This window comes from Saccostrea echinata, unplaced genomic scaffold (assembly GCF_033153115.1).
Source record: "Saccostrea echinata isolate AGI-Se365-2 ecotype Australia unplaced genomic scaffold, CSIRO_AGI_Sech_v1 ptg000009l, whole genome shotgun sequence".
NCBI lineage: Eukaryota > Metazoa > Mollusca > Bivalvia > Ostreida > Ostreidae > Saccostrea > Saccostrea echinata.
This window is the reverse complement of record NW_026889758.1, coordinates 36,369,146-36,389,288: the sequence shown is the minus strand read 5'-3', so window position 1 is coordinate 36,389,288 and position 20,143 is coordinate 36,369,146. Positions and strand designations below refer to the sequence as shown.

The 20,143-nt window shown below is 32.9% G+C and overlaps 1 protein-coding gene across 1 annotated transcript; it reads left to right on the top strand.

Annotated features, from left to right (window-relative positions):
- Window positions 1–1,954: 1,954 nt before the first annotated feature.
- Window positions 1,955–19,822, top strand: LOC133182685 (uncharacterized). The gene is made up of 10 exons (XM_061317538.1): window positions 1,955–2,045; window positions 2,518–4,013; window positions 4,300–4,486; window positions 4,571–4,719; window positions 4,808–8,347; window positions 15,131–15,294; window positions 15,597–15,695; window positions 16,749–16,860; window positions 18,901–18,978; window positions 19,645–19,822. Exons 2-10 carry the CDS (start codon window positions 2,565–2,567, stop codon window positions 19,753–19,755), a joined length of 5,889 nt encoding a protein of 1,962 aa, XP_061173522.1. The 5' UTR covers window positions 1,955–2,045; window positions 2,518–2,564; the 3' UTR covers window positions 19,756–19,822.
- The last annotated feature ends 321 nt before the right edge of the window (window positions 19,823–20,143 follow it).

Below are 20,143 nucleotides of genomic sequence, written 5' to 3'. Positions count from 1 at the left end.
TTTATCAATTCTTTAGTATTTGCGCCCGATAAAAATATGCCTTTTGTTGGAATATTTTTAATAGGTTCAATAAATTAAATAAAAAATATGGTTTGGTAATATTTTTTTTTAAAAATGTATGTATTTTTTTTTATATAATTAATCACTTTTTTTTAATGTGCAGAGTGGTTATATTTCTTCATTCATTAACTATGGTATATAATTATTTCCTAAATATTCGCATTTTATATATATTTAACGAGTAATTGTTAGAACTTGTTAGTATCAGAAGTTTGTCATGTAAATCTATTTTCATACTTGTTAATAAGACTTGGATTATCCAAAAATTTAAAGTGCATTTTTTATGTTGACATATATTTCTACTTTGCCTGATATCTAAAAAAGTATGTGGCAACCTATACATTGTCTTTGATTATTAATCGTAATATTAAGCATATTAAATGGAAAATAAAGTGTGAAAATGGAGCTACCATGCAGGCGGACCTCTTGAAATATCATCCAGAAAATAAAGTGCTACAGGCAGACTTGATATCCTCACGATTTTAGCGAAAGCGGGAGAGGGTGAGGTGAAGGGGGGCTGTATTTGGCGCCTTGTTTTCCCTCATTTCTTTCAAAGTCCCTCATATGTTTTCTTTTAGAGCCCCTCGTATGTTTTTCAGCAAACTTACTTGACAATGCTTTTCCTGTAGTAAGTTACCTATGTATAAGGAGGTTTGTACGATGGCCGACAGCGGCTGCCACTTTCTGATTAAGAATATTATAATTTTGTAAAGCGTTTTTGTCAATTTTCGACGACAAATTGCAACTAAGCTGTGAATGCTTTATGTACGTATAATATTTTAAGTAATATTTTAAGATTGCAGATTAAAAATACTGAGAAATAAATCTAGAAATATCGCACTTTTTGTGCGCAATAAAAACACTTCTTTTCAATGGGTGACAACACTGTAGCTCTTTCAAATTGGTTGTCCATCCCAATTTTTCAGACCTGCGAGCTACTAATATGCAGCTACCCAAAACTATAAAGTTAAAATGGTAACATTGTCCGCTTGTCATGATCACCAATATACGTCCACCAAGCTAAGAATCAAAACCTGAACTTGCTGCAGAATTATTTGATTGGTTACACCCCGTTTGTAAACATGTAAGTAGTAAGATCATTAGAAAGGTCATGCCAGTACTGATCAGCTTCAATTCCTCCCTGTATATCATACAATAGAAAATAAAAAACTTTTTTTAATATTACATGTCCGGTAATTTATATGCTTATGCAATAAAATAGTATCATGCAAGAAAGCTTTGAAAAAAGGAGACTTGATTTCTTGAAAACTTTTACAAACAAATGTCTTCAGATGTATAATTTTTTGGTAATAATAAAATTAAAATACGTTCAAGATAAACGGCTTTTAGCGAGATTATTTTTATATACATTGTAAATAAAAATGAATTGTCGCCCGTGAAAGTATGTTCTCGGCCCAGTTGAAAAAATTACCGAGTTATGGCTGAACATTAATTATCGATCGATTTAGGTATATTTCATAAATACACAAATGTTTTTCATTTATTCGTTAAGGAATCCTTGGAATAATTGTAAATGATAAACTTTTAATGATAAATACAACCTAGATTGTGTACTTTCGGTTTCATTCTCGTTTCCAAGGAGAAGGATTTCGTAAAAACTCCTACATAGACCCATCGGGAAGTGCATATACTTCATGATCAGGAACGAGAAGTTTGTTTTCTGTCCGAAATGGAGACAATTACAGACGTCGAGGGAAATGATATACATAGCCAAAGCATCGCTCAAACTTCTCAAGATACAGAAAATGAATCAGTCAGCGATTTTACCATTTATAATAGGAAACAAATGACCGACCAAAGAAAAGATACAACACAAAACGAGGAAAAACAACGAAGAGGAAATTCGAAGGTTATAGACGAATACACTGTTCATTTTTACTACCTAAAGAATGCTGATTCAGCTGCCGAACTAATCAGGACAAACATTCCCACAAACACAAAAATTTTGCACGACAAAGGGACAGGTACAGCTTTTAATGATTGCTCAAATCGTTTTTTATTCAAATTTTGACACATTGTTGAACACAATGTGTAATTGAAAGATGTGCCAATGTGTCGTACGACCGAAAACATTAATTTTCTTAATACGGTATTATTGCTTTAAAATTTATAAAATGAGAAAGCTCTTTACATATTTTTATCTTCTCTTCGCCTAATGATGACATGTTTTTCTTCCACAGTACCTTTGTTCTTTTTTAGGTATGTTTTTTAGTTTTAAAACATGTATAGACATTTTTGTTTTTTTTTTATTTTAAATAAAAAATAAATTAAAGGAAAGATTGGTCATTTTTTATATATCTATACACTGATGGACACTAATTCTGTGGCAAAATTAAACGTTGTCCTTCCAAGTTCGATTGTTTTTTTTTTTTCTTTTCAAATCAATCAATTAAGGTTTACAATTATTTAAATAAATGTAATGTGAATTTTTTGCAGTTGAAGGGGATGAAGGTTCCTATGGGGAGTTTGCCAAAACATACAATATGACTATTCATACAAGCGAAGGAAAGAGTGTAAGACAGTTTGAATCGTTTTTAAACAATCTGTGGTTGTCTAAGAGACCAGCAAATGAAATTTACTGTTGGCTTGAGATTAGAAAAAGCAACATGCGAGCTTATGACTCTAACTTTTCATCATTCATGACAATTGAAGGTGTAACATTCTATGGCGGCTCAATGTTGTCGCCAGTACATTTTTCAAAGCACTGGGAAATGACTGCCAGCAATACAGTGGTGTTTGAAAATGACAAGCAAATGATGTCGATAGAAAGCGCCTTATCTCATGATCAATGCAGCGAAGTTGTGGAAATTCCATACAGTTATTTGCATGATACAATCATAGTGAACATTAAAGATCAGTCTACAGCCTTATTTGTCAATGTTAAATCAAATCCAAAACTCTACATTAGAAAAAGGATAGATGAGGACAGAACAGAAGAGAAAAAAATTGTAAGATTTCAGGGAGCGACTCGTGAAGAGTTTGGCAAATCAAGCAGCTTTTGCATTGAGTGGTCTGAAAATGCACTAGACAACACAAAGAGTGAATCGGAGTGCCCTGTTGGCTGGCGGGTAATTTCAAGACTGAAACGGCTTGGATTTAGTGTAGTCTATGCAGATATCACAGTTCTCTCTCATATTCCACGGGATTCGCAGTTTTCCTTTAACGACTTTGACATGGAATACGCATGGATATGCCTTTTATCTCAAGGATTTAAAGTAACTGATCATTTAAACGAAGAAAATATATCTCTTCTTAGGAGTTACATGGGGTTTTTGACAACTGAGACTTTGTATCGTTTTGCCATGACAGCAAATGACCTTCCTTTTATTCACTTTGCTCACATGATTTCTACTCAAGTGAAAATCAACAGACAGATGATCGAAGAGACTGAAGATCTTCCTCCGGGGTATTCAATGATCCGACGATTAGTCTTGACGCCAACAAAGCACGTATTTTATCCAAAAGAACCAATTTTTCAAAATCGAATTATTCGGCAATATGATGAGGAGTATTTTATAAGAATTGTTTTCCGTGATGAGGATTATGAAAGAGTAAGTGCTATTCAACCAGCCGCTCTTGATTCAGTTACAGACGCTATGAAACAGTTTTTACGAACGGGATTTCGAATCCTCGATCGTCACTATGAGTTTTTAGGATGTTCAAACAGTCAACTTCGGGAACATGGATTCTGGTTCTTTTGTCCAAACAAAGGTATCACTGCACAGAAAATTCGGGATCAAAGTGGGGATATATCAACAGAACGATGTGTGGCATCATATGTATCACGCTTTGGACTCTGTTTTTCTGCTTCTCGTGATACGGTGGTTGTTGGCGTGAATCATGGGGAAGTTCTACATGAAAAAGACATAAAAAGAAATGAGTTCTGCTTTTCTGATGGAATAGGAAAACTGTCGCCTTTTCTTGCTGAGCAGGTGAGATTTTGTCAAACTAAAAAGCAAGAAGTATTTAAGTTTTAGATATTTTTTTCAGCTTGAAGTCTAGTTGATACGTCAGGTCTGCTATTGATTATTAGTATTTTTAGCATTTTTTGCTATTTTTCTACTTGCTTCCTGAAGCCAACAGGCAAATACTAAGATTTATAAGAAGACACTATTTTAGACATAAAATTTCGATTTCAAAAATCATGTAAAAGAATACGTTAAGGAAAGCTGAATTCTTTCAAAGTATTTCATTCACTTGTACTTTCATTACCTGTAGGTGTCGGCAACCCTTGAGCTGAAAGTAACTCCCTCTGCATTCCAAATTCGATACGGCGGGTGTAAAGGCGTTGTTTCACAGGACCCAACTCTAAGTAAACAATGCAGTGTACTCGTCATTCGGGAAAGCATGAACAAGTTCCAATCAACGTCAAAAAACCTTGAAATTTTACAGGTTACAAATCCAGGTATGTGTGCATAAAATTCTGCATACGAGTACTATAAAAAGTGATGTTTTATACTGTTTTCTAACATTATTTTTTTTTCCTCAGGGAGACTTCATTTAAATAGACAAGTAATTACTCTTCTGTCTGGATTGGGTGTCCCAGATAGCGTTTTCTTATCACTTCAAGAAGAGATGCTTTTTAGTTTAGCAGATATGATGATTTATGACAAAGAAGCACTGAAATCCCTGTCAGGGGTAAGCATTCAGGAAATATTACGTTTGAGACATTTTTGTTAAAATTCCGAGAAAACAAATTTATTTGCATATTGTTTCTTCTTTTCAGTTATCTATTGACATCAAGTTTAAAAACCTTCAGAACAGAGGAATTGTATTCATCAGAGAGCCATTTTTTCGTTCCGTGTTGATAACAATTTATAAAAGCAAAATTCGGGATTTGCTTCGAAGGGCCAGAATTCAGCTACCCTATGAGAAGGGTCGCATTATGATGGGAACACTGGATGAAACCGGGACGTTAGAATATGGACAAGTGTTTGTTCAGTATTCAAAAGTTCCCGGACAACAGCAGATTGATTCAGTTGTTCACACAGGAAAAACAGTGGTTACGAAAAATCCGTGTTTTCATCCAGGGGATCTTCGGAAATATGAAGCTGTTGATGTTCCTGCTTTATACCATATGTTTGACTGTATTGTATTTCCACAGAAAGGTAATCGTCCACATCCTGATGAAATGTCAGGATCTGATCTAGACGGTGATATGTATTTCGTGAGTTGGGACGACCGATTTTGCAATGCTATTGAAAACAAGGAACCAATGGAATTTCATAAAACTGAAAAAGAGAGATTATCTCGAGATGTTAGGGTTGATGATATGATAGATTTTGTTGGTGAGTATATTAAGAATGATAACCTTGGCATTATTGCAAATGCACACGTCGTTCATGCAGACAGAGAAAACATCTTCACTGAATCCTGCAGACAGCTTGCCAAAATGCATTCTGATGCTGTTGACTTCCCAAAGACGGGGAAACCTGCTAAAATGATCAGAGATCTGAGGGTTGATAAATATCCTGATTTCATGCAGAAAGTTGATAAACCACAATACATGTCCAAAAAAGTTCTTGGAAAGTTGTTTCGTCAATGTCGCGCACTTGAACAAGCACAGACGAGGAGAAAAGACCACCAGAAAATTATAAAGGATGTAGGACTTGATAAGGAATTGATCTTGAGTGGGTGGGAAAAATATGAAGATGATGCAGTTACTGCTAGAAACCAGTACAATGATAAACTCAGACAATTATTAACTTTGTATGGTATAGAAAATGAGACAGAAGCTATTTCTGGTGTCATAAAGAGACTCAATCCCCAAAGAGGGTGTCTAAGCAATGAGAAATATGAAATTGGGCAGATAGTGAAGGCTAAAATGTCGGTTGTTAGAGGGAAAGCAAGAGAACAATTTTTCCAGGAATTTGGAGGTGAAACGAACGTGGACTTGGAAAATATAAGGAAAGAAATTTTATCAAAAGCCTCCGCCTGGTATTATGTTACTTACAGTCAAAGTCCCGAGAACCCTGAACCTTTACTGAGCTTTCCCTGGGTCATTGCAGACATACTGGCTGCCGTAAAAGGTGAGAAAAACCAAAATACAGCAAATTCGATATCTGAAGGAAAGCCTGGAGAATTTTCCATGGGTATTGATAACTTGATTGAAATAGGGTCGTCTATTGTTGATCGATTTTACCATACTAAGGAACATAGACAGACAACTTTGAACAACTTAAAACATGTTGAAAAGATTGTGTTAAAAATTCTTGTTCCTGTAAGAGGAACATCTTTTTATCCTGTCGGATCGTCCTTAATAGGTATGATGGCAACCGATGAAAAAACTCTAGATATCCATGTAAGTACAAGACGAAACAGAAAAGACGTTTTTGATTGGATTCAAAATTTGCTCCACAGAGAGCGCATTTATATCGCGGAACCTGGCATGAATTCCAGATACCGGGTTCTTCTTGGGGGAAATGAATATTACATCAAGTTTTCAACAGACGTTAATGCTCTACGGAGATCATTTTTTTTCAAAACGTTTGTTGAACAAAACAGAGAGATTACTCCCGTAATTTCTTTCCTTTTAGATTGGGGAAGAAAAACCTCTCTTGTGTCCCAAGCTAGTTCAGGACATTGCTTCGATGAAATGACATTTGCAATGGTTATTATAAGTAGTTTTCTAAACATGAGGGATCTTCCAAGAGACATGAAGATGCTTGATCCTGATAGTATTGAGAACAATATATTTACAGATACAATGTACATCCCAGATATTGGCGATATATCTGCAAGTAAAACCAGAGCTTTTGCAAGTATTGTTATGCATTTTTTCAAAGATTATAGAGCTTTGCTTGCAAGCCAGGTGAAGAAAGGTGTCATTAATTTTATATTAGATCCATCCCATAAAAATCGCGGAAACAAAAACCTCTTGAGATGCCCCTTAAATCAGAGTACCACAACAACGCTACTAAATGAAATGCTTTGTGGATATCAAGAAATAGCAGAAAAAAATAACATTAATTCGTTTTTTGGGGATGTTCAACGCATTGATGATCATCTTGTGGTAAATCTTCCGCTCGATACATGGGATTCTCTTTTGTTTGCTGAGGCTTATATCGAAAGACGGCTCTCTAAAGCAACAGGGGCAGTCATTAGAATTCGAAGAACAAATTTTAAAGAAACAAAAGGAATCATTATGGAAGCTTGGGGTAGCTCAGAACAACTCTGGAAACTAAACAATTCGTTACAAAACCTTAGTGAGAAATCTTCTAAGTTTGTGTCTACACTTGCAAGAGATAAAGCATTTATAGAAGGGGCATATGTGACTTTCTATGAAGGCTGTAGATCGACAAATGATATCCTAATTTTCCAGTGGTTTAGAGGTCCAATACAAGAACATCACAAAAATCGAGGTCCTGCGCTTCTGCCATGTCTGCAAAATGCTTTTAGAAATACTGAACCATCCTTAGAACATTTGGATAATAATTCTCCAGGTTGTGAAGAATTTCAGCGTATTTTTCTAGAGCAAATAAATGTGGTCAGAGAGAACTATGACGTTACCTATCATGGCGTTCTTCGGTTTGCATTGACTTTTGGGAAAGTATATCTGGTAGATGTAGACGTAGATCAAATGGCTATTAAAGACTTGCAAGAAATTCTCCACCGCAAACATTTCATCGAAAGAAAAGAATTTCACTTTTCAAATCAAAGGGGACGCGGTCGTGGTAGGGGAAGGGGGCGGGGAAGAGGACGTGGAAGAGGGTCAAGTTACACAAACCTTAGAGACAATTTAACTGTACGGCGAAAAATCAGAAGTTCTTTCATTCCATCTGATTGTAACCTGGAGAAAGTCAATGGTTTTCTCGAAGAAATTGGATTCAAAAAGAATGGAAAGGAAAAGAAATATCATGTTAGTCTCCAGACTGGTAAGGCAGACTTTGGAAAGCCACATACAGGGTTATGCGTCCTTGATCAGGATTTGCGCTTTAAGGAGTTTCGTCTGTCAGATTTAAAGTGGTTTGCTGGTGACATTATTCGGTTAAAAACAGATGCTAATAAGATCCCTTTAGACGTCCGATGTAAGTTGCAATCCAGGCGAATCCTTGACATAGAATCTGTACGGCAGATGAGTGATGTGAAAGAACTTCTTGATGAAAATTGTCGTTTGATGGAAAAGAAGGGCGATAACCTTTGTGTCTCACGGGATTTTAAAGACAGGGTAACATTTCTTCGTGAAAAGCAAGTAAATTCGTACTCCTACCCCGAGTTTTCTAATGAAGAGTGGATATGGAACGATATGAAAATAAAAGTAGCAACCGTGAAAGAATATTCCGGATACAACAGAGTGTTTGGAATATTTTCCGATACTGTCTGTCGAACAGAGGTTACAATGATACCCAAGCTTCTGGATCTTGATTCAAGTGACGACGAGCTCATGGCTTACGCGAGAAGAATTTGGAATCTCGCTTTATATCTAGGTCACAGATTCGAGTAAAATAATGTATTTTCCAAATTCGAGCTAAACATCAGGTTTATCCTTGACTGACAGGTCTGAGGCTCAAATGATCTATAGCTACTTACAAACTTTTCCAGCACCCGTTTGTTTAGTAATGTTTAGTTGAAATTTCCCCACAGAACTAGAACAATTTAAACAAAATTTGAAAGAAATCTAGAAAGGATTAAAGTATCTATAATCAATTAAGATCGTTTGCCCAGTGTGTGTTTATTAAAAAAACAGACGATTCATTCTCATAGAAATTGATGTAGGTTGTAGAAGTTACTGTTCATATTTTAATGTCAGATTTTAAATTTCTTCATGTCCTAGTGTCGAATAAACGTTAAACTACGACAATATTCCAAATTGTTACATGAAAATTTTTTGGGGAAACTTCTTACATGTTTGAAATCTTTTCAGGAATAGAATGCAAGAATCATAACGGACCAGGATGGGATAATATATTAGAACTCATTTTTTCATACATGTATATAGATTTAGGCCATGCAAGTCCAAATGTCTTTTATCAAAGTTTTAAAGTTTTAAGAACTTATTTTAAAAACTTCCTGTCACTGGATATCTGTTATATATACACATATATGTTAAGAACATATTTTAAAAACTTCCCGTCACTGTATATCTGTTTATACACAAATGTGTTAATTTGAAAGTGATATATTTAGTTAACAATTAATTTGCTTTTGTTTGTTTTTTTAAGGAGGCTGGGTCAACAGATTACTCAACAGATCCACCTAGTTATATGAAATATTATTTTTTCTAGCCATAAACCATTATTTAGTATAAGGAAAAAAAAACGAATGTTCGAGCTATAATATTGATGCCTTTTCTTATACCTGAGCTTTTCTTTTCCAGGAGATTTAAATAGTCTAAAAATGGCCACCCTGCCCTCTTAAATAATTATGTTCATAATTATTCATTTATTGTGCATCACTGACAAATGACTTTTAAAGCTTTATGTTTTTTTTCTCCCGAGTCTTCTATTGATATTTGTTTGTGATCGATAATGTGTATACCTAAAATTGGCATTTTAACTTATGTATATTGATTGTAACCTAGTGGATAAAAATTGAACATTTGATGAATTTGTAGGTTAAGAAAAGCGTAAGGTGTTTTGTTAATTATATTATTATGTTTCAGATTATTGCTACAGAAAAGAGAGCCTTGTCCAGCCATTTGTTTCTTAATTTAATAGTTCATAGAAAGCTTTTATTGCTGGAACCCACCTCCCCCCCCCCCCCCCCACCACCACCACCACCAATTTGTTTCTCTCTTTTATATAGGTTTTGATGCATGTTTGTTTTTTGTTATTTATTTGGTTTAAACCATACGACTTAGCTTTTTGCAGAATTTGTTTGGAATTCACTTGCGCTTGGACATTTGTATTATGTCATTCGTGGTATAATCATTCAACAAAAGTACCTATTTTGCTATTTTTAACGTTTTCTATTTTGAAGAAAGTCAGGGTTACACAATTAAGATATCTTTTGAGATAATCTATACACAGTAGTGGTTTATTGAATATTTAAAGAGTTGTGCTTAACACTATAATAACACAATCAATACAGGTATTAGGAAATAATAATATGATTTGTATTTCTTGAGAAAAATGATTTTTTTTACTGAAAAAGTTTTGCATATTAGGTAAATTTGTATTACTTTTATTGAAGTTTCCAATAGTGACATGCGCGGATCCAGAAATTTTGGGGCGGGGGTCCATAACCACTAACTAAAAAAATCGAATGATGTTTTGACAAGCGAATTTTTTTAAAAATATTATAATAATAATAATTAATAATTAAGTTGTCCACCTCCCACCCCCAAAACAAAATATTTCCTGTGTGGGGGTGGTGGTGGTGGGAGGCAAGTCACTTTTCTTCATATATATATATATATATATATAATATATATATATATATATATATATATATATATATATATATATATATATATATATATATATATATATATATATAATGAATGATCTTCCTTATTACCGTTTTACCGGGGGTTAGGGTTTTATAGGAGGTTCTGTATTTTCATTGTAGAGGGGGGTCCGAGGTAAACTTTTCCTTACTTTTACAAATTTGAAAACTCTGAAAACTCCAGGGGTCCTGACCCCCTCCTTTCTTTCTAATATAAAAAAATTTGAAGATACATGTATATAATATTAGGTTACATTCTTCCCTTACTTTTGCAGGTATTTCACCCTTAGTTACATTCACACATTGCTGATGCTAATGAAATATATTTAAGGAGGTTCGATCCTGAGCTTTTGAGCAGATATTGGTCTGGACCTTTATTTCTAAAATTCCGCATCATTTTTAAGTTCTAACATTAAATCTGGATTCTACAATGCAAATAAAACTATGTCCAAATGAAAAAACCGCGATGAAATTCCATTCAAATAGGATTAAGCCAGGAACTTTATTTTGTGGCGGAAGGTTTTTTAGAAGAAAATGATCAATTTTTCCCTTTTACAGTACTGTTAAGTTAGATTCCTATTTTTCCATGCTGGTTGCACACAGAGCTGTTTTTTTTTTTGCAGTGAAATGTTTTATGCTGGCTCTGAAATATCTATCAAATTATTTCTTATGAATTCTTTCATTATATTGCAACAAATATAGTAAAAGTCCAGGAAAAAATTGAGCCAATTTTAACATAAAATTAACACTTTTTTAGTAATAAGAAAAAATTACATCATAGACCCCCACTTTTGTTCTTCTTTTCTGAATATATAAGATAATTTTGATCAATCTGCTTAAATTCAGCAAAAGTTTAAGACTTAAAAATATACTTGACAAAAAAAGTTTAAGACTTTAAATATCAGGATCCAACCTCGTTAAGTAAAACTTTATTTAATTGTTGTTGTTTGTAATAAAGTTTGAAAATTAGATTTTGGTTTACTTATTATTTTCATGTACAATTTAATTATCATATGCCATATAATGTATAGTCCATAATTACTATACTAATAACAACAGAAACAGATCTATTGTCAGTGGCGGATCTAGAAATTTCATAACGGGGGGGGGGGGTAGAAGGCAGCAGGGGGGCTGGGGGCTGCATTGAAGCACCCAGTGGGTCTAGGGCAAAGCCCTGGTGGTGGTCCGCTGACGAATACTTACAAATAAGAGAGGTTTTTTCCTTGATTTTAGGATAATGGGCATAAGTTCTACATAAAAAAAAAAATCAAACGAGGTCGGGGGGGGGGGGGCGTGCGCCTGGCGCGCCGGCCCTGTATCCGCCTTTGATTGTGTATGTTTTTAATCCTCTAGCAAATTTCCATAGCCGATTTTCGATTTTGATTTTAAGTTCAAGTATTTCTCTTATTTTTACACACAAGGGGCTTGCTCTCGGCGTGTAATAATTATTTATTAAATAATCATATACGTAATACTAAAACAACACGTGTTGTTTTTAGTATTACGTATATGATTTTTTTTTTATTAATAATCAATACACGCCGGGAGCAAGCCCCAGTGTTTTTAGTTTTTACACGCTTTGTCAAACGGACTTTTCGTCGGGATCGAAGTTACTAAATTACTACACCGCCACGTTGATTACTTCCCCCTTCGGACACCGGCTTGTAGACAGAAACTGAGAAAGAAAGGTATTGTATGGTGAGATGATGTTTTAGTTTATTGAATTGTTAACCTACATATCCGTTAAAAATCTGAAATATAAGCATTAAGGACTACATTTGAATTGATATATCAATTACACCAGTCTTTGTTCTGAATATTGTAAATGATATAGACTAATCATGCTAGCTAACTGACAGCATACGTGGCGTTGTTTATTTCATTTAAAGAAAAATCACAATGTGTAAAATTTTCCTTTTAAAAAATAAATTAAAGGATAGTAAGCCAAATTTACTCGTGTTTTAATTAAATTTCATCGTATTTGTAACATCTGTGCATCTGCTATACTAAAGATTAGAATTATCAAAATGTTATTCCTAAGAATTGTAAATTCTTATTGCAGAAAAAGGTCAATGTGCATATGTTCTGCAATATTTGTTTCTAGTTTATCTGCAAGACTGCAAGGTTACTTGTACAAATTTATATATGTGTACTTATTTGTGGTGGACATACTTATGACCTTATATATGTTCTATGTTCTAGCTGTTAATTATTTTTCATTAATTATGTGATTCATGTTAAGTAGGACACTTGCCTTTCAAAAAAAGAAAAGAAATGTAGACGTGAAGGTTTATGAAAACTTATAAGGAATAGCAGAGACACTTGCCTTTCAAAAAAAGAAAAGAAATTTAGACGTGAAGGTTTAAGAAAACTTATAAGGAATAGCAGAGACATAAATAACAGATGTGCAACTGATTGAAATCTCTCAGTTTCTCACATGCTATATAGTTTACTTTTTTCCAAATCTTGCATCATTTAAGGGGGCCGACTGGGTTTTTCATTGCACAATACTTCACGCAGCATAGTAAAATAAAGCGTATTTACTCTTTTAAAGCAACTATTTTTGCTTAATTCATAAAAATTAAAAAATTTAGGAAATCTAAGGTTAAAAAATCTTATTATGTTTTTAAATAACTGATTTTTTAAACGATTTTTCAAATGATGGGTAGATAGATGTCGTAATAGCTTGTTTTTGAAGTTATGAATAACCAAAGTTCTTTAAGCGGGGTCATTAATTACATCATAAAACAAAAAGTATAAAATAGATTCTCTTGAAATTTTAAACATAGGAAATTGAGAATCTCACAATCATTTTTATCATTTTTTATGTAAATCTGTGGTATCTGTCATGTTTTGTTGTACTCCATGAAAACAGGTAAATATCATGATATTTGACATTTTGAGATGCCCCCTCTGGAAACCAGACGGTAGAATTTTGTGTTTCTTGCACAAAATGTACAATATAGTATTACCCATCAAATAATATAATTTGAGCAAAAAGTCTATAGTAGCATTTGTGTAATTTGCTCCGAAGTGCAAAAAAAATGGTATTTTCCTATATAATCCTATAGTAAATGTACCTGTATTTTGAGATGGTCCCTAGAAAATAACCAGACGGTAGATGTTCACTAAACTTGGCATATATACTGAAGTCAGTGTAAGGTACATATGGTATAAAATTAAAAGAGTTTCTCTATAGTAGTTTTCACACAATAAAACCCCAGTCGGCTCCCTTAAATCAATACATCTTTAAAATTATCGAGGATAATGAGGTAGAACCTTTTTGTTCAGGTCAACAAAGTAATTAGAATGTTATATCAGGGGTGTGCAATTACAAAAATTAGTTACTAGCCCGTCGGGCTATTGGCAGTAACAAAGTTACTAGCCCTAGGTTGCCAGTCACTAGCCCATTAACTACCGAAAACAATACGTGTATAAGTATAACAAAAAGGTTAAAAAAAAAACATTTTAGTTGAAATAAATAAAACAAATAATGGTTTGCACGTTGTTATTGTCAGGTACTTCTCCCTATTTTTATCGACTATAATTGTCACTGAAATGACTGGCGATAGCAACTCACAATACATATAGGTTAAAACGAATTAAAGATTATGGTTTTACAACAAAGTTTATTCATACATCAGTCGACGTAAGTATACGTATACTTTCGTTTTAGATTTACTCTCCCGACGGGCTAACACAGTATAAATTTATGATAGCCCAACCTCTAAAATTGGTAGTCCCGGGCATCGGGTGATGGTAATTGCACACCCCTGTGTATATTCATAATGAAGTTTCTTAAACATTAACAAAGGACTCTAGATATAAGAAATATCAACAAGTGGCCATTGACCAGTCAGCCATGTCTTCAAGATTTTGCCAACTTCCAATCATTGATCGAATTGATATGCCTAGTGTGCTTTTAATAATCAATATATAGTTTTAAACTTTAAAAATCATATAACCATATAGGATAAAACTATTATTAATTTATCTTTAGATTGAAATACACAACCAATAAAGAATAATTGCTAGGATCACTACGTTATTTAGTAAATATAAACGTTAATGGTAGGGCTGTGTATAAACTATTTTGACTTTTGAGGGGAAAAAATATCACAATATTTTAGGAAAATATCACTATATACCATGATACAGATCAAGTTTGTTCATTTACTGGTTTCTTGATTATTGTTTATTGATTTTAAGAAAGAAAAATGCAGATTTCAACTTTTTTTGTTCAAATTTTTGATTCTTATAGTCCTTTGCACTTTATTAAAAGCAAGACTATAGCAAAATAAAGACTTCAACTTTTTTTTTTCATTTGCCTGATAAAGAAATTTGACTTCTTTTTTTTTAGATTCATAACAAATTATGCCATTTTTTTAACACAACAACTACTCTTATATTTAGACCAAAACATACATCCGGAGAAAAAAATTGCTACTTCATTTTATGTATTGATAATGATGTACCATATCAACTCCCTCTGCATCAGAATACATTGATGTATTGATGTATTATATAAATATAATATGAATTATAAATTGTAATAAAAATAAAATATTTATGCATCAGTATAAAACATTTTAATTTGAATTAGCAATGAACTGTTTGGGCTAGTGGTTGGAAAATGATATATGGTAATATTTTTGTTTGACAGATGAAGTTCTGGATTTTAGCAGTGCTGATCAGTTTTGCTGGTAACAGTTTATCAGAAGAAGACAATGTTGCAAGACTTTTGGCCTCTAAAATTGTTTTAAACCAGTATCTAGTAGAAGGCAGAGATTTAACTGTAGAATATACTATCTTTAATATTGGGGGGAGGTAAGTTCTTATTTTTTAATGAATATAAGTTACAACTCTTGTATGTCAAGAAAATGAACTTGCGCAAGAAATGTTGGTACAATTTTAAAGCATTTAATTCCTAAAAATTGTCATACATTAGGCCATGGGCAAAATTTTTCTCAACTTCCTTCAAATTGTAAGCATATTGCCTTAAACAGACTTTGTCAGTGCTTATTGTAGCCTATGGATACATGTAATGCAGACATTTAGATTTTGATATATAAATTGTAAGTACAGTGGATAACCTTTGACTTATTATATTGTTTTAATTATGTTTTCAGTGCTGCTCTTAATGTTAATTTAAAAGAGGAAGGTTTCCCTGAACAAGACTTTGAGGTTGTCAAAGGCAACTTGAAAGTGAAGTGGGAAAGAATTGCACCGTATCCTTTTCTAACAATGATATAGAATCTGAGCTAGAGATGATTATAATTATTCATACTGTAATCAAATATAAGTGTGTTGTGGTAATACAGTTTGTAAAAATATACCTAGAATTATACAAAAGTTAAACTTATTTTAATCCTGCAGTCTAATATGATAACACTGGAAAAAAGCATGTTATTCTTGAATGTGCAATTTCAACTGTGTTTCTGCTATAAAGATGCTAGTTTCTGAAAGACACTCAAAGCTCATTGTTAAGCTCTTGTAAAGGGCAAATGTTTCAGCACATTACTGCATGTACATCTAAACAGATCGATCTATGAAAACTTGTAGACACTATGAAAATGTAGGAATATGAGATATCCTTTCAATAACCCCCCAAATTTTATTGTTTAAAAGTTTAATACACCAAGAATGCTAAAGACAAAATAAATTCAAACTTTAAATTCTCATCCTAATTTGCTTAAAAATAGGGATGGGTTTGCAGATTTTTTTTTTTTTATTGAAAATATGTTTCTTTCTTATACAAAATTTTCTCATTGTTTAATGGTATAGAGTAAAAACATATTAAATACTTTTGATCCCCCCCAATAAAAAACAATGGGACAGGGCACTTTGAGAGGGGCAGGTGGGGATGAGAATCTAAAATTTAATTTTATCTGGCCTAAGGAATCTGGCATTAATTGCATTCCAAATTTTCACTTTGTTTGCTGTCTGTCTAACATTTGTTTTATGAATGTATGCTTTTATATATGAAATGAAATTTTAACTTTGAAAAAAAAATATTTATTTACATGTCTTTTTTTTTAATGAGTGTGACTTTAAATCATCTTTAATGTTCTGATATTGTGTTTATTCAATTAAAAAAAAAGTCTATTTGATGTATAAATTACGAATTTCAGGTGTGATTAATATATGTGTGTGTGTTTTATTTTTGTTGGTTTTTTTTTGTTTTTGTTTTTTGTTTGAGTACAAAGGAGAATTTCATTATTCTTAATGATAGGAACTTGTCTTGAAGAATTAATGCACATTTTATTCCTTAATGTCCTCAGTGGTACTAATGTGTCCCATGCTGTTGTTCTCCGTCCATTACAGTATGGCTATTTCAACTTTACTGCAGCTGAAGTCTCTTACAAACCCACCGAAAATGCTGCAACAGAAGTGGTATGTACTCTTTAACAACTGTGTATATATGAATAATGAAAGAAAAACTGATGATAGAATTGTGGTGCAATGGCATATAGATTCTATATTCTGTCACTAGATTGATAAAACTGCCAGTTTGTCCAGAAAAATAATTTTTATGTCTCCCCTTCCAGGGGAGACATATTGTTTTTGTCGATTTTCTTCTTCTTCTTCTTCTTCTTCCAAATTTTGTCCAGGCCGTAACTTTAATACCCTTTGACATTAAGACTTCAAACTTGGAACATAGATAGATGACATTGAGAAGGAGTGCACGCCACCAACATTTTTGACCTTGACCAATTTATAAGGTCAAGGTCAATCTTTTACATCAAAATAGAGTTTAGCCCATAACTTGAGATCCCTTTGATATTAGGACTTCAAACTTGTAACATAGGAAGAAGACCTTGAGACAAAATGCACTGCATTAGAATTTTGACCTTGACCCCTTTCTGCCTTCAAGGTCAAATAGGGAAAAAACAAGTTCTGACCATAACTTGAGAACCTTTTGACATAAAGACTTCAAACTTGGAACATGCAGAGGTGGTATAAAGGAGGGATGCATGCCACCAAAATTTTTGACCTTGATTCAATTATTATAAGGTCAAGGTCAATCTTTTACATCAAAATAGAGTCCAAGCCATAGCTTGAGTACCCTTTGATATTAGGACTTCAAACTTGTAACATAGAAAGAAGACATTGATACAAGATTCAACACACCAAAATTTTTGACCTTGACCTCTTTTCTTCCTCAAGGTCAAATAGGGAAAAAACTTGATTAGACCATTACTTAAGAATCCTTTGTTATAAAGACTTCAGACATGGAACATGCAGAAGTGGTATGAAGGAAGGATGCATGCCACCAAAATTTTTGACCTTGATCCAATTATTATAATGTCAAGGTCAATCTTTTACATCAAAATAGAGTCCAGGCCTTAGCTTGAGTACCCTTTGCTATTAGGACTTCAAACTTGTAACATAGAAAGAAGACATTGTTACAAGATGCAATACTTCAAAATTTTGACCTTGACCCCTTTCTTCAAGGTCAAATAGAGAAAACATGACCAGACCATAACTTGAGAACCCTGACATTAAGACTTCAAACTTGGAACATGGAGAGGTGGTATAGAGGAAGGGTGAATGGCAACATTTTTTCACCTTGACCTATTAATAAAGTCAAGGTCAATCGTTTACATGAAAATATAGTTTAGGTCATAACTTGAGAACTTTTTGACATTAGGATTTCAAACTTGGAACAAGGAAAGACAACATTGAGACTAAATGCACTGCATCAAAATATTTGACCTTGACCACTTTCTTCAAGGTCAAATTAAGAAAAACATGACCAGACCATTACTTGAGATCCGTTTGACATGAAGACTTGAAATTTGGTACACAGAATTTGAGTTGAGATGCACTGCATTATTATTTTTGACCCTGATCATATATTTGCACTCGTTAATGTTGGTAAAGAAGGGGAGACATGTGTTTTTTTGAAAAAAAACAATACCCACTAGTTTGCCTTAAATCCCTCAAAAGATTTTTTTATAAGTATGATACTTCTACAATTTTTAAAAATAGAGTTTTGTTTAAGTTAATTGCACCCTCATGTGATGTCATTATTCATAGGTTCTTGCATAATCATTCACTAGCTTAACTTTGTGCTCCTTTGAATTACATGTTCATGTATATCTTTTGGAAAAATGTTTTTGAATAGGTGGAATTAAAAATATTTTTCAATTAAAAGAATTTTTAAAAAATGATATTTACAAAAACAAAGATAAAACTGGAAACTAACATCTTAAGGTTAAAGTTGCAGAAAATTCTCACAAGTGAATACTGATTTTGACCAAAGATGGTCATCATCAATTCTGATGACAACTGTCCGTGGTAAAGTTCCTAAAACCATCACATTCTTTTAATATTATTAAAACAAGTATGAAAATATGGAAGTTATGTTTACTCACAGTTTTGAAGAGTGTTTAGAACATTTTATGTCTAATTATATTGATTTGATTTTAGATTGGATTTACAAGTGCCCCAGGAGAGGGAGGTATTGTTGGCAGCAAAGACTTTGACAGGAAATTCTCTCCTCATGTTGTAAGTACTGGACTGTGGTTACTTCCCCTGAATTATTATGTCATTAAACTAGAATTTATAATTCCATTAAACTAGAATTTATAATGATATTAAACTAAAATTTATAATGCTTTTAAACTAAAACTTATAATGCCTTTTAACTAAAGTTTTTAAATTCATTAAACTAGAAATTATGCCATTTAACTGGAATTTTGAATTCCATCGAACAAGAATTTATAATACCCTTAAACAAACAGTTTTGTTAAAAAAAGTACAAGTTTATAAACACATATGAAATATAAAACATAGGGAATGACATGAAAACTATGTATTACGAAAATTATTTCTTAAAAATAACTATAAGTTTGGGTAAGAAATAAAGTACATGTACATATGTATCTAGGTATTTTTAACAATCAGAATGTACAAAAAGTAAAAGACTGTACAGTCATGTATATCACTGTCCTCTTTATCTAAACTTTTGAAAAAGCCACCCTTACAAGGGTACAGAAGAGGAAACAAAAAGATACTGTGTCGTAATAGAAATTGTCCAAATATATAACAGATAATCCATTAATGAAATTCTGGGGTTTTTTTAATGTATGAGACATATTAAAAAGTCTGTGTTTACAATACTGTTATGCTTTAAAAAAATTTTAAAATTTTGAACAAATGATTTTTTTTCAGCTGGATTGGTTGGTTTTTGCCATCATGACCCTGCCATCTCTCACCATTCCATTTTTACTCTTCTACAGAAGCAAGAGCAGATACGACACACCCAAGCCGAAAAAGAACTAAATACATATATTTAAATTTTTTACATTTTTTTTTTCAATTTTTCTTTTATAATAAATTTTCAAAACTATTTTTGGAATTATTTTTCTATCCAAGAATGTAAAAATTGTTGGGCAAATGCACTGTGGTTCTGAAATAGGGAAAGTGTACATAGAAACAAGAGTTGCTGTTCTTACAATAACGAAAAAGAATAAAGGCATGCATGTAATATCTGTGAAGAAAATTTATGTTATGAATGAATAAGATCAGGTGTGTATAAGTAGATCTGTATAAGAAAGAAAGAGGAATAACCTGGAAAAGCCATGTGTTCTTTTGCATGGAACCATGAAGCAAACTTCATGTATATCTGAAGTATGCAATACCTGCAGATCTGTAGCTCGCTGGTCTACAA